At 50.1% G+C, this 12,671-nt stretch overlaps 1 protein-coding gene across 2 annotated transcripts in view; it reads left to right on the top strand.

Annotated features, from left to right (window-relative positions):
* Positions 1-217: 217 nt before the first annotated feature.
* CORIN (corin, serine peptidase) overlaps positions 218-12,671 on the top strand; it is a gene marked incomplete at both ends in the record, with an annotated part of 202,761 nt that continues 190,307 nt past the window's right edge. For both annotated transcript variants that reach the window (XM_081088332.1, XM_081088333.1), the window contains one exon: positions 218-289. In XM_081088332.1, the coding sequence (XP_080944458.1) occupies positions 218-289 (72 nt within the window). The remainder of the gene's footprint in view (positions 290-12,671) is intronic.

Below are 12,671 nucleotides of genomic sequence, written 5' to 3' on the forward strand. Positions count from 1 at the left end.
CATTAAGGGTTCCGATGGGTGGGACGCGGAGACGGGAGTGAGGAGGGAGTGGCCCGCGGGTGGGATCTGCGGAGCAGACAAAATGTGGGGCCTCGTCCCTTGAAGTTCAACTTGTCTCTTCCTGAGCGAGGAGCAAGGCGTCCGTAGTTCTCTCCCAGGGGCACGGGAAGGAGAGCAAAGCGACCAAGATAAGAGTGAACAGAGGGAAAAGCGAGACATGTTCTCCATGAAACAGTCCCCTGCCCGCGCTCCGGACGAGCGCTACCGCCGAGCCGGGGCCCCGAAGCGGGTAAGATCCACGAATCGCGCTCTGCGGGCAAACAGGTCGGTTGACCTCTCAGTCGGGATGAATTCAGGGTTAACCCCTCCTGCCGCGCGCCCCTCCTCCCCTTGGTCGCCACCTTCTTTCCCCACCTTTCGTGAGCTTTCCCGGCCCCTCGCTCAGCATCCGGTCCTGCAAGCAGTCCCAGGGCGCACGGTCCTCTCCCTGGGTGCCCAGCGTCCGGGACCCTCCCCGGGTCCAGGGCAGGGTCTCCAGGTTCAAGTCAGGTCAGTCCGGAGACCCGCTCTCCCTCCGCTCTCCTAGCGGAGCAATGCCGAGTCCCCCTCCTCCCCGCGCCGTCCACACACCCACGGGACTCGCGGGCACCTGGGGGGGATGCTGAAGGAGTCGTCGGAGCGGCCCCTGGGGACCCGGCTTCCTCTCTGCGGCGCTGACGAGTCCCGGCCTCCGTGCGGACTGCGCAGCCGGCTTGCCGGCCCCAGACACCAGCCTCCTTCAACCCGGGTGCGCGTCTCGTCTTGTCCCTCTTGGAACCGGGAATGGCGCTGGGTTTCCCTACAACCGGCTGGTGCCCGGAGGCCACCGGACCCTTCTGAGTGCTGGCACCTCAGAACCGGTTCCACTTGCAGGGCGCCGGGGGTCCCTGCGTGCCCTGCGCGCACACTTTGTCTCGGGCGCACACCTGGCCAGGCACCCTGTCGCTGGTCGCCGAAGGGCGCCGATTCAGAGCGGCTCCGGGTTTGGCGAGCTCCGATTCTGCTGGCGAGAGGAAAGGTGGGGAGGAGCACCCGATGGCCCGCACTGCCCGTCGCCTCCGGAACCGGCTCTGGTTTGCAGCTGCCCTTCTTCAGTGTTAGGAAGGTCCCTGCTGTGCAGAGCCAGGTGCGGTGACAGCTCGGTGCGGAAGGGAGTGCGGGGCGCGCGGGCGGGAGGACGGTGGTGCGCGGGATCTGGCGGGACTGATCCCCAGCTCCCGGGCGGTGGCGGACGCCCCACGCCCGGCGCCACCCACCCTCTGGGGCCAGTGGATGGCGGTGCGGGTGCTTTTTGAGCGGCAGGTAGTTCCCGGGACCCAGCCCTGGGCGCTCGCTCGCCGTGGGGAGCGCCTCAGGGAAGCGGCGGGGCTGGGCATTCCCAGGGAATCTGTCCCAGCAATGCATTCAGTGATGCTTTCCTTCCGCGGGGAACTCCTGAAAACAGCGCACTGCAAAGACAGCTCTGGTATGACTCTTCCTGTATTCACAGTGGGAGTTTGTAGGATTTTTTGTTGTTTGTTTTTTGTAATTTAAGGATAGAAGCCCAGAAACAGAGCCAAGTCAAAATTTACTGGTGATCATTATCCACAGACAGACATTTTAGCTGAAGGTGTTGACATGAAAGATGCTGCAAAGCATTCATTGTGGCATCATCCAGAGAGAATGAGAAGGAACAATGCATTTTTTTTAAAGTTACAAATTTGTCAGTCACAGCATTCGCCAGCGTGTTAGTGTTATTTGGTGGCTGTAGTTTTTGTTGTGCAAAAGGGAAGCTAAAAATCAGTCCCGGAAACCAGGTTCCTGGGGGTAGAGCGGTCAGACGAGATGTCTGCCTGGACATGTGTGAGTCTGGGCTGAGCGGCCAGGTTTTCCATGGAATCCTTTCCACTGAGAGTCGCGCTCGAGTGTAGAGTTATTTGGGTGTAGAATCACATAAACCTCAAAACCTCAAGATGCTGGAAAGCTTTATTTAGGGGAAGAGGGCTCTTCCCAGAGGTTCCTTGTAGGCTTGGATTACAGTTCTGTGATGACAGACACCGTTAAACTGCCAGGAGGTTAAACAGACAAGGGTTGCCTTATTAATCTCACCAAGTATATTTCCAGGCACAGTGAAACTTTTTAAAAAGATGCGAAATTCATCACATCAGAAATCTTCCTCTTAGTGCTGCAGAAACCCCCACAGCAAAAGCTCGGAAGGCGTCGGTGCCTCCAGCACAAACCAACTGAGCTTTTGTTTGGGGAGGGTCACGTTTCTGCCATGGCTTCCTTTGGATTTCAGCGCTTGCTGGCTTTATGGCCCTCAGTTGCCCTTCTCCATTGCTGCGGACAAACAGGAGGTTGCAGGAGAAGACTAGCCCGGGATCTCCAGAGAATTAGCCTCACCACTCTCCAAAGCCTGCATTACAAATCTCCACACTGCTAGTGAGGTACTCTGCTGACCATCTCCCTCCTTCCCTGACCTCCAACCCCCCACACATGGAGATGTATGGCCTCAGGGCTTCTGCATGGCTCTGCCGCCGGTGGGACAGGCGCTCCCGGATGATTAAAGCTGTGATTGAGCATTTTTGCTGACTGTGTCCAAGGGAGAAAGGGTTCTTCCATGTGCCACTTCTGCCTTAGAAAGTTAGTCAGCAAGGATGCATTCATGCGTCCTGTTTGCTCCATTGTTGTTCTTGGCATTCCATTTTGTCTGCCCAGGTGGAGAATGGGGCTGGTTGGCTAAAGGATACGGACCTGTATAGAATACTGGATCCACACTAAGCACTCAAGGACACCTCTCCCCCCTCCCCCCAGACTTACCCGTGCCTCACAATCTACTCAGACAGGTGCACACAGGTATACACGCACTTTTGTGTTTAGAGTGTTCAGAGAGGGTGGGAATGGAGGAAATCACAGGAGTGAAAAAGGTGCCATAGGTGAGGTGCCTTGGTGGAGAGCATGGATTTTGGTGTCAAAGCCTAATCCAAATCTCTTAGAAGCTGCAAGACACTGAGCAAGTCAATCTGGTTGAGCTTTGGTTTCCTTATCCAGCCAATGGGGGTGATACTACTGACTATCTCTAAGGACACTGAGAGGACTAGGAAATACTTATGTCCTAGAAACACTATATTTAGCAGTTGTACATTCTGTGAAGGCTCCCTAACCTGTTAGTAATTATGGAGCTGTCTCATCCCAGACGCAGCGAGTCTCCCGGGCCTTTCTCCTCAGCCAGCCTTCTGCGACTCTAAAGCTGTGCTGTCCAATAGTGTAGCTGCTCGGCACTGAAATTAATCACAATTACATCAAATTAAAAATTGGGATCTTCAGTCTCACTAGTCACACTTCAAGTGCTCAATCACCACGTGGACCAGTGGTCACTGCGTTAGGTGTAGACAGAACATCTCCGCTGGGATGTTCTCTCAGAGCTGTCTTCCACTTGAGTGATCATTTCGCTGGACTCTCAGGTGATAAAAGTTTTCTTAGCCAACACCTCCCTTTGCTTCTTTTGCACATGCCAGGGCATTTGTTGAGGTTAAATGGCTAGATTCATTTATACATCAGTCAACAAATGTGTATCAGTCATAAAACCCTTGAGAAGTCTCCCCTCACCTTGATGATTTTTGCTAACGTATGGTTCTTTCCTCTTCATGATGAGCTCTATGGCTGGTGGTTTTCCTGCTTTTAGAGCAGAAACACTGATATAATAGAGGGAGAATTTATCTTCCCCATTTACCCTTGCATGTTGTATCGTTTTTCACAAGAATGACAATACTAGAATACGAGGCTCAATGTTTGGGTCAGATTCTACTGGGAGTGTTCAATTTCTTCTAAACGAATTAGATTCAAAACTATTTCTCTCCATAGGACCCCTTCCTGAACTTGTCACCGTTTGACAGACTATATATGTTACTTCTCACTTTTGGTTATTTTCTGTCTCCTCCCACTCTAAGTATGAACTCCAAGGAGGCAGAGGTTTTCCGTGTTTGTTCATTGCTGGAAGAGTGTCTGGCACATAGTTGGTACCTATTAACAATGTGTGAATGATGACTGTGCAGAAGTACATTTGTAACTAGCTAAGAAAGATAACTGCTATATTAGCTTCCTAGGGCTGCGGCAGCAAATTACCACAAACTGGTTGGCTTAAAACAACAGGAATTTATTTGCTCACAGTTTTGTAGGCTATAGGTCCAAAATCAAGTTCCTTGGCGTGGGAAGAGCCCCCTCTCCCCCCTCTTAGCTCCCGGTGCTGCTGGAAACCTGTGGCTTTCCTTAATTGTAGCTGCCGCACTCCGATCTCTGCCTTCTTAGTCATGTATCCTTCTTCCCTGTCCCACGTGTTCTTTCTCTTTATAAAGACACCAGTCATATTGGACTTAGGGCTCACCCTGACCCACTATGACCTCACCCTAACGAATTACAAAGGCAAAGACTCTGTTTCCAAGTCAGGTCACATTCATGTCACAATCCATGCGACATGAATTTTGGGGACGCTATTGAAGTCAATACAGATGCATAGATCCTTTCCCTGTCTCCATTCCTTACCCCCTAGGGTTTATTCTGTTTCTAAATGCACTTTGCTAAATGCACTTGAGAGCAAGTACAGTCCACAACACTTATTATTTGTACAGTCACCGTGCAGGTGGGCAGATCACGTGTGCTTTCCTCGTGGGCGCGGAGTACAGGGGCTGCTCACCTTTGGGTTGCTGCATCAGTTGCCCTGTCCTGAGCCTGTCACTGTCTCCAGTCCCAGCTCCTCTCTCTTCTGACTTTTCTGTCTGCCTGACCCCGAGCATTCTGCAGCCCTGTTTGCTCAGCGCAGAGCTCAGCTGAAGGTGCCCAGGAATTGGTTTGCCTCTCAGCCAAATGCTGGCAGTTACCCCATGAGCTCACCTGATGGCAACTGTTTGAATATTCTCCTACGGTACATGTCTGCGTGTCCAAACCATTAGAGTGGGTGGTGACAAGCACAGTGCCAATGTGTGATAGGACCAGAGGACCCAGGTGGCCCTGCTGGGGATCCATCTTGTCCTCGCGTATCAGCGCTGAAACTGTCAGCACTCAAGAGGAGCAAGGCCAGTGAGCCAACAGGCTGGCTTAGCAGGAGGGCAGGAAACATAGGGGTGAGTTGGGAAGATCATTTTGGTGCCACTAGTTTGTGCTTATCCCAGGGCCCCTTCAAACCTTCAGGCTGACAGCTCTGTTTGCAGAACTTGGCAGAGTTTTAAAGAACAGTACTGGTACAGCTATGAAAGTAAATGTCAGTCTGTCCAAACCCATGAAGGTCATGCTGCTAGTGTCACCGCAGAGAGCACCCAGAAATCTTAATCTGGGGCCCTGTGAATCCCATGAGTCAGAAAAAATCTCTATGAACAGTTCAGTGTGAATTTTTCTGTCTCGGGCACCAAAACACCCCGAGAAGTTACGAGCCATGGGTGAGACCTAACTAACTTCAACTCACGAGAATTCAGTGACATAGGCTGGCCAAAAAGAGGACTAGATTCCTTCATTTAGTCAGCAAACATTTAGGATGCCAAGTTTGGGGACTTGGCATCCACCAGTGAACAAATAAAGATTGTGCATGTGTGAAGCTCCATTTCTAACTTGGTGATGAGCACTGTGTCAGGAGTGAGGGGAGGGAGAGGACTGCTGCAGTCTTATGCGCCACTGGCCTGCAGTGAGAGCCAGAGAAGAGAAGGGAATCTGCTGTTACTCTCAGAACCCGGGTGCCTTTTTAAACGTTTATTTATTTACTAGAGGCCCGTTGCACAAAAATTTGTGCACTCGGGGCGGGGGGCGGTGGGGGGTCCTCAGCCTGGCCTGTGCCCTCTCGCAGTCTGGGACCCCTCGGGGGATGACCACCTCCTAGCTTAGGCCCACTCCCTGGGGGATTGGGCCTAAGCTGGCAGTCAGACATCCCTTTGGCAGTCTGGGAGCCCTTGGGGGATGTCCACTTGCCAGTGGGGAGCAGGCCTAAGCTGCAGTCGGACATCCTTAGCACTGCTGAGGAGGTGGGAGAGGCTCCCACCACCACCGCTGTACTGGTAGCCATCAGCCTGGCTTGTGGCTGAGCAGAGCTCCCCTTGTGGGAGTGCACTGACCACTAGGGGGCAGCTCCTGTATTGAGCATCTGCCCCCTGGTGGTCAGTGTGTGTCATAGTGACCAGTCATTCCCAGTCATTCTGCTGTTAGGGTAAATTTGCATATTACCCTTTTATTATATAGGAGTGCCTGGCCAGCCTGGGTGAGGAGCTGATGGCTGTTTGCAGGCTGGCCACAGCCCCTTCAGGGTGGGAGTCCCCCTTGGGGTGCCTGGCCAGCCTGGGTGAGGGGCTCATGGCTGTTTGCAGGCTGGCCATGAGCAGAGGCCACAGCCGGCTTAGGGCTGGCGGGAAGCTTGGCTTCCTCCATTGCCCGGGCAACCAAGCCTCCTGCTTGCTCCAGCTCCGTAGCTGCTGGCCGCCATCTTGGTTAGGTTAATTTGCATATAGTTGCTCTGATTGGCTGGTGGGTGTGGTTTGGGGCATAGCAAAGGTATGGTCAATTAACATCTTTGTCTTTTATTAGTTTAGACTAGTGTCCCCGTGCACAGATTCATGCACATTGAAAGGAAATTAATTAGAAGAAATATTTTAATATTGCTATTCATGTCTTGCTAATGAAAAGAAAATAGGATTGTACTGAGTCTATGTACCTATTCCAGGACTTCTGTGACGATCAAATAAGATGTGGCATGGGAAAAAGCTTCACAAACTTTTGATTAAACTGTAAAATGTTTGCACCTGGCTATAAAGCAAGTTGGATTCCTGGGCTGAAGAAACTCCAAGGAGGCTAGTTGCTAGGGAGAGGAAGCCAGGAGTTGCTACATGACGTCATTACCAGGCGCCCACAGCCACTGTTTTTGGGCTGGGCTGGCTTTGGGCCGCATTTTGTGCCATGGGTCTTGACAGCATTGGCTGCGTTTTGGTGGGGTGTTGCTCTGGGGTGGTGGTAGGGCCTGTGTCCCACTTGGGGGAAGCCGAGTGTTGGTTTGTCGGTGCCAGGTCCATGTGTGGTTTATTTTTAAATGGCCAGTGTGCATCATGGCAGCTCTTGCATTGAGCATCTACCTCCTGGTGCTCAGTGTGCGTCATAGCTACTGATCAGATGGACGACATTTAGCCTTTTGTATATATAGATTTTAATTCTCACCTGAGGATATTTTCCCATTGTTTTTTTGGTGTTTTTTTTAGAGAGAGTGGAAGAGAGAGGGAAAGACAGAGAGAAATATCGATGTGAGAGAAACACATCAATTGGTTTCCTCCTGCATGTGCCCTGACCAGAGCTCTGGGCCGTGGAGGAAGCTACAACTGAGGTATGTGCCCTTGATTGGAATCGAACCCAGGACCCTTAGGTCTGCAGGCTGATCCTCTGTCCACTGAGCCAAACTGGCTAGGGCCCAGGTGTCTTTTATCCGTATTCATCCTGCAGTCCTCCCTGTCATCCTGTGTGTAAGGATCCGTGCCTCTTTGTCCTCTAACCTCAGGCCAGTTAGTTAATCTGATGCTCCACTGATGAACCTGATCCGTCTTTGGAAAAACTGACTGTGTGGGATTTACTGACAGAAGCTATATTGGTCTCCAGTGTGGCACTTTCCGAAGGATTTTCAAGGATTATTGCCTGTGCCTGATTTTCACCCTTGCATGCCTATTTCAGAGCCTCATCCTGCAAGAGAGATGCTGCTCTCTCTAGTGTGGTTTGGAAATCAAAGCTGAATGGTTTTAATATTTCTCTGTAATCCTTTAAAACAGTGGTTCTCAACCTTCTGGCCCTTTAAATATAATTCCTCATGTTGTGACCCAACCATAAAATTATTTTCGTTGCTACTTCATAACTGTAATGTTGCTACTGTTATGAATCGTAATGTAAATATCTGATATGCAGGATGGTCTTAGGTGACCCCTGTGAAAGGGTTGTTTGCCTGCCAAAGGGGTCGCGACCCACAGGTTGAGAACCGCTGCTTTAAAACAATTTGGTCCAAGTTGAACAACATCAGAAACGGGCGTTCTAGTCTTTGTCTGATGCTAGATTGCTGTGAGACTTCACAGAAAGCAGTTAACCCTTTTGCTCCCAGTTTCTGTGTAAAATGGGGTGGTTGGACTAGATACCCTTCCAGGGCCTTCCCAGGTCTGAAATCTGAATGTGGCAGAGAAAACGAGCAGCACGTCGTACCCTTTCCTCCTCTCCTGCCAAGCCTTGGGCAGTGCTGCCTGGGGCAGGGGCATCCTCTCAGACCTTAGTTTGCTGCCCTCTTCCTGGGTCTTTGCTAATCCTTCTTACAGCGACTTTCTGCCAAACTGCAAAACTGCCTGTTCAACCCCAAGGAAGACTGATCAGAAGAAATCTGACCACCAGAGCCCAGGTTTGTCTGGGGTGTCTTCTCTGGGTGTAAGTCAGAGCTGAGCATTTGACCCGTGCCTGCAACTGGGTGTGTGTGTGTATGTGGTGGTGGAGGACAGGCAATCCCTGGTGTTGGGGGCTTTCCAGCAAGTGGCCCAGAGTCAAGCTGGGAGCCAGGCACGCCTCTGGTGCAGCTGGGCAGGAGTTTGATGCAGGATAAAACCTTCCTTAAATAGCCAGGCAGGACATCGCCCTCTGCAGTCAAAGTTGAAAAGTAATGGCAATGTGCTCAGAGTAGTCAAGGGACAGAATTTTCAGGTAAAGAGTAAGAATTCTGGGATCTTTGAAATTTGGGAAGATTGAAGGGGAAACAACAACAAACCCTCAGGAAATAGAGTGAGCCTGACCAAATCATTAACCCCACACCCGGAAAAATCCTCAAGGCAGCCCTGGGTGCCGAGGGCTCAGGTCCTTGTTCATCACTAATTAGTTGGGTTCATTTCTTTTAGGCTCAGCTCCCTTCTCTGAAAAATGGGGACAATATCCCTTTCACAGGGTTGTGACCAAGGATTTAGTGAAATAACGCTTGATGAAGGTGCTTTGTAAGAACACGAGTTGCTGGATAAATGGGTGAGCTTTGCTTTATTTAAAATATATTTTTTATCGATTTCAGAGAGGAAGGGAGAGGGAGGGAGAGAGAGAAACATCAATGATGAGAGAGAATCATTGATCAACTGCCTTTTGCAATGCCCCTTACTGGGGACTAGTTCATAACCCGGGCATGTGCCCTGACTGGAATCAAACCTTGACCTCTTGGTTTATAGGTTGACGCTCAACCATTGAGCCTCTCAGGTTGGGCTTGGGCTTTGCTTTTTTTTTCTTTTTAACCTAGCAAAGAATTTCATTTTTTCACATCCTTAATGTAATAATATCCCTCTTGATTTGAAACCTCAGTTGCTCTCCCTAGAGAAGGTGGAAAGAAGAGATGTTGCTTTCAAGGTCTAGACTCCATTATAAGTATGAGTAAGACAAAAATAAGACAATTGAAATTTAATACCATCCTGCTTCCCTTTTGGTCTCTAGTATCACCGTCCAACAGAAATAATGTCAGCCACATGTGTAATTTAAAGCTCACTGGTAGCTACATTTGAAAAGCAAAAAGAAATAGATCAGTGTGATTTTAATAATTTATTTAATTCAACATATCTAACATTTTATAATTTTAACATGAAATGTACATTATTAGTGAAATATTTTACTTTTTTTTTTTTAAAATATATTTTATTGATTTTTCACAGAGAGGAAGGGAGAGAGATAGAAAGTTAGAAACATCGATGAGAGAGAAACATCGATCAGCTGCCTCCCGCACATCTCCCACTGGGGATGTGCCCGCAACCCAGGTACATGCCCTTGACCGGAATCGAACCTGGGACCCTTCAGTCCGCAGGCCGACGCTCTATCCACTGAGCCAAACCGGTTTCGGCAACTTTCCTTTTTCTTATGCTCAGTCTTTACTTTCCAATATTCTTACAGCATGACCCAGTTCAGATGAGTCACGTTACAAGTACTCAATAATCACCATGGCTCATGTCTACCATAGAACATGGTATAGAGCAGCGGTTCTCAGCCTGTGGGTCGCGAGCCCTTTGGCAGTCGAACGACCCTTTCACAGGGGTCGCCTAAGACAGTGATGGCGAACCTTTTGAGCTCGGCGTGTCAGCATTTTGAAAAACCCTAACTTAACTCTGGTGCTGTGTCACATATAGAAATTTTTTGTTATTTGCAACCATAGTAAAACAAAGACTTACATTTTTGCTATTTATTTTATATATTTAAATGCCATTTAACAAAGAAAAATCAACCAAAAAAATGAGTTCGCGTGTCACCTCTGACACGCGTGTCATAGGTTCACCATCACTGGCCTAAGACCACCCTGCATATCAGATATTTACATTATGATTCATAACAGTAGCAACATTACAGTTATGAAGTAGCAACAAAAATAATTTTATGGTTGGGTCACAACATGAGGAACTGTATTTAAAGGGCCAGAAGGTTGAGAACCACTGGTATAGAGTCACAAGGCATGTGGCAGTTTGAATATGACCCCTTGACCCCCCCCCCCAATATATCCATGTCCTAATCCCCAGAACCTGTAAATGCCCCCTTACATGGCAAAGGGACTTTGCACATGTGACTAGTTAAAGATTTGAGATGGGAGATTACCCTGGACGATCTGCAAGGGCCTGATGTAATCACAATGTCCTCATAAGAGGGAGGCAGGCAGGGCCGGAGTCAGAGGAAAGGCAATGAGTAGATGGATGCAGAGATGGGAGAGATATGCTTTGAAGAGGCAGGATGGGCCACCAGCCCAGGGGCAGACAGGCAGTCACTGGAAGCTGACAAAGGCCAGGAAAAGATCCTCCCCTCAGAGCCTGCAGAAAGATGCAGCCCTGACCACACTGACTCTAGCCCAGTGACACGGATTTCTGACTTCTCACCTCCAGAATTACAAGAGAATATAAATTGTGTTGTAAGCCACGGTGGCAATCTGTTAAAGCAGCCACGGGAAACTAATACATCACTAACACTCCAAACCATCATTTTTAAGTCCCTTTTAAGAAGGCGCTCCCTGGGCCACATCACAGGCAGTTACAGTTGGCTTCCTGGTGGCATGGCTGAGGGCACCCATGTACAGTCGGGCACCGTAGGGCTGGTGTGCACTGCCGCCCTCCTCACTGGGTGGCGGCGGCTGTTTCTTACTCTGACTCCACTGTAGCCTGTGATGGCAAACACTTTGCGTCTTATCACTCTCCTTGAGGATGACCAGGGGCGAAAGGCTTTTACCATGAGGGTACACACACAGGAGGAAGAAATGGCTTAAAAAGTTACTGGCTCTCTTTACTATCTATCTGCTCAATGTTTTTGTAAATCTAAAAATATGCTAACTATAAGGGCTCTTAATTTAAAAATGTACTGCCATGTGGGTTTGGTAGGGACAAAGTTAAACTCATACCGTTATCTATGAATGTTAGTGAATGTGTGGTTAGGCCAGTCATTCTCGAAGTGTAATGTGCGTGAGAATCACCTGGAGAGCCTGACACACTACGGATTGCTGGGCCCACGGCCAGTGTCTAACTTGTAGGTCTGGGGGTGGGGGGTGAGGGGGGAACCATTTGCATTTCTAACCGGTTCCAGGTGATGCTGATGCAGAGGGCAGGTAGGCAGGCAGGCAGGCAGGTAGGCAGGCAGGCAGGCAGGCAGGCAGGCAGGTAGGCAGGCAGGTAGGCAGGCAGGTAGGCAGGCAGGCAGGTAGGCAGGGAGGGCCCCTCTGAACACCAGGCCTGCAGGAGGGACCCGCAGGCCTCACCTTCACCAGTGCAGGGGAAGACCCCAGGCCTGTGTTCCCTTCCGCACCAGGGCACAGAGTCCCCTTCCAACAATGAGCTCTGCAGTGGTTGCTAAGGGACCTCAGACTCAGCACCACTCCTCTTGCTGGGCTCTGTTTTGTATCTCCCACCCGGAGATCTAAAGTAGATGACCATCCGGAGATCCCCAAGTCTCAGCTAAAAATACCTCATTGGTCACAGGCCAGCTGGCTGCTCAGGTTTCCCAGCTGGAGTGCCTCCCCCAGCCCTGGGGCTGCCCCAGTGGAAAGTCAATCAGCAGAAAATACCTGGTTAAAAATAGCCCTGGGGAGGCCCCTCAAAGCTCTCAGCCCAGCTGCCCACCAGCGGGGACCAATTCTGGATGTGGGGTGGAGGTGGGAGGATGAAGCTTGGGATGGTGGGAGGATGAAGCTAGGGATGGCGGGAGGACTGCCTGGCGTGGCCAGTTTCATTCCCTAGAAGAGTCAGGGCAAACTGGAGAGGCCAGCTCCCTCCATCCCCCAGTCTTTGTGTTTATTCAATTTAAAATCTAGACTTGGTAACTATAGTCCTAACCTGGCCTGGGGTGATCTTCATTCTGCCTTCTTCGGCGTAGTAACAATAATGCTGAGCTTTCCGACCTTTCACAATTACACAGATGAGCCTTGCGGAATGTGGCCTTGGTGAGCAAGTGCAGTGGCCCCTAGGAAGGAAGGAAGTGCCCAGAGGACTGGATGAGCTGACTTGTATGGTCGGGCCTGGGCCATCTTGGGACAACGTCAGCTGGCCTGCTTGATCCCTCCTGATAGCACCTACAGTTCTGTTTGTATTGTTTTAACTTTATTCTGTCAGCTGAATGTCAATAAGAGGAACAAAAATGCTCTCTATATTCCCGACTAGCAAGATTCT

This window comes from Myotis nattereri (genome assembly GCF_964212035.1).
Source record: "Myotis nattereri genome assembly, chromosome: 1".
Taxonomy (NCBI): Eukaryota; Metazoa; Chordata; class Mammalia; order Chiroptera; family Vespertilionidae; genus Myotis; species Myotis nattereri.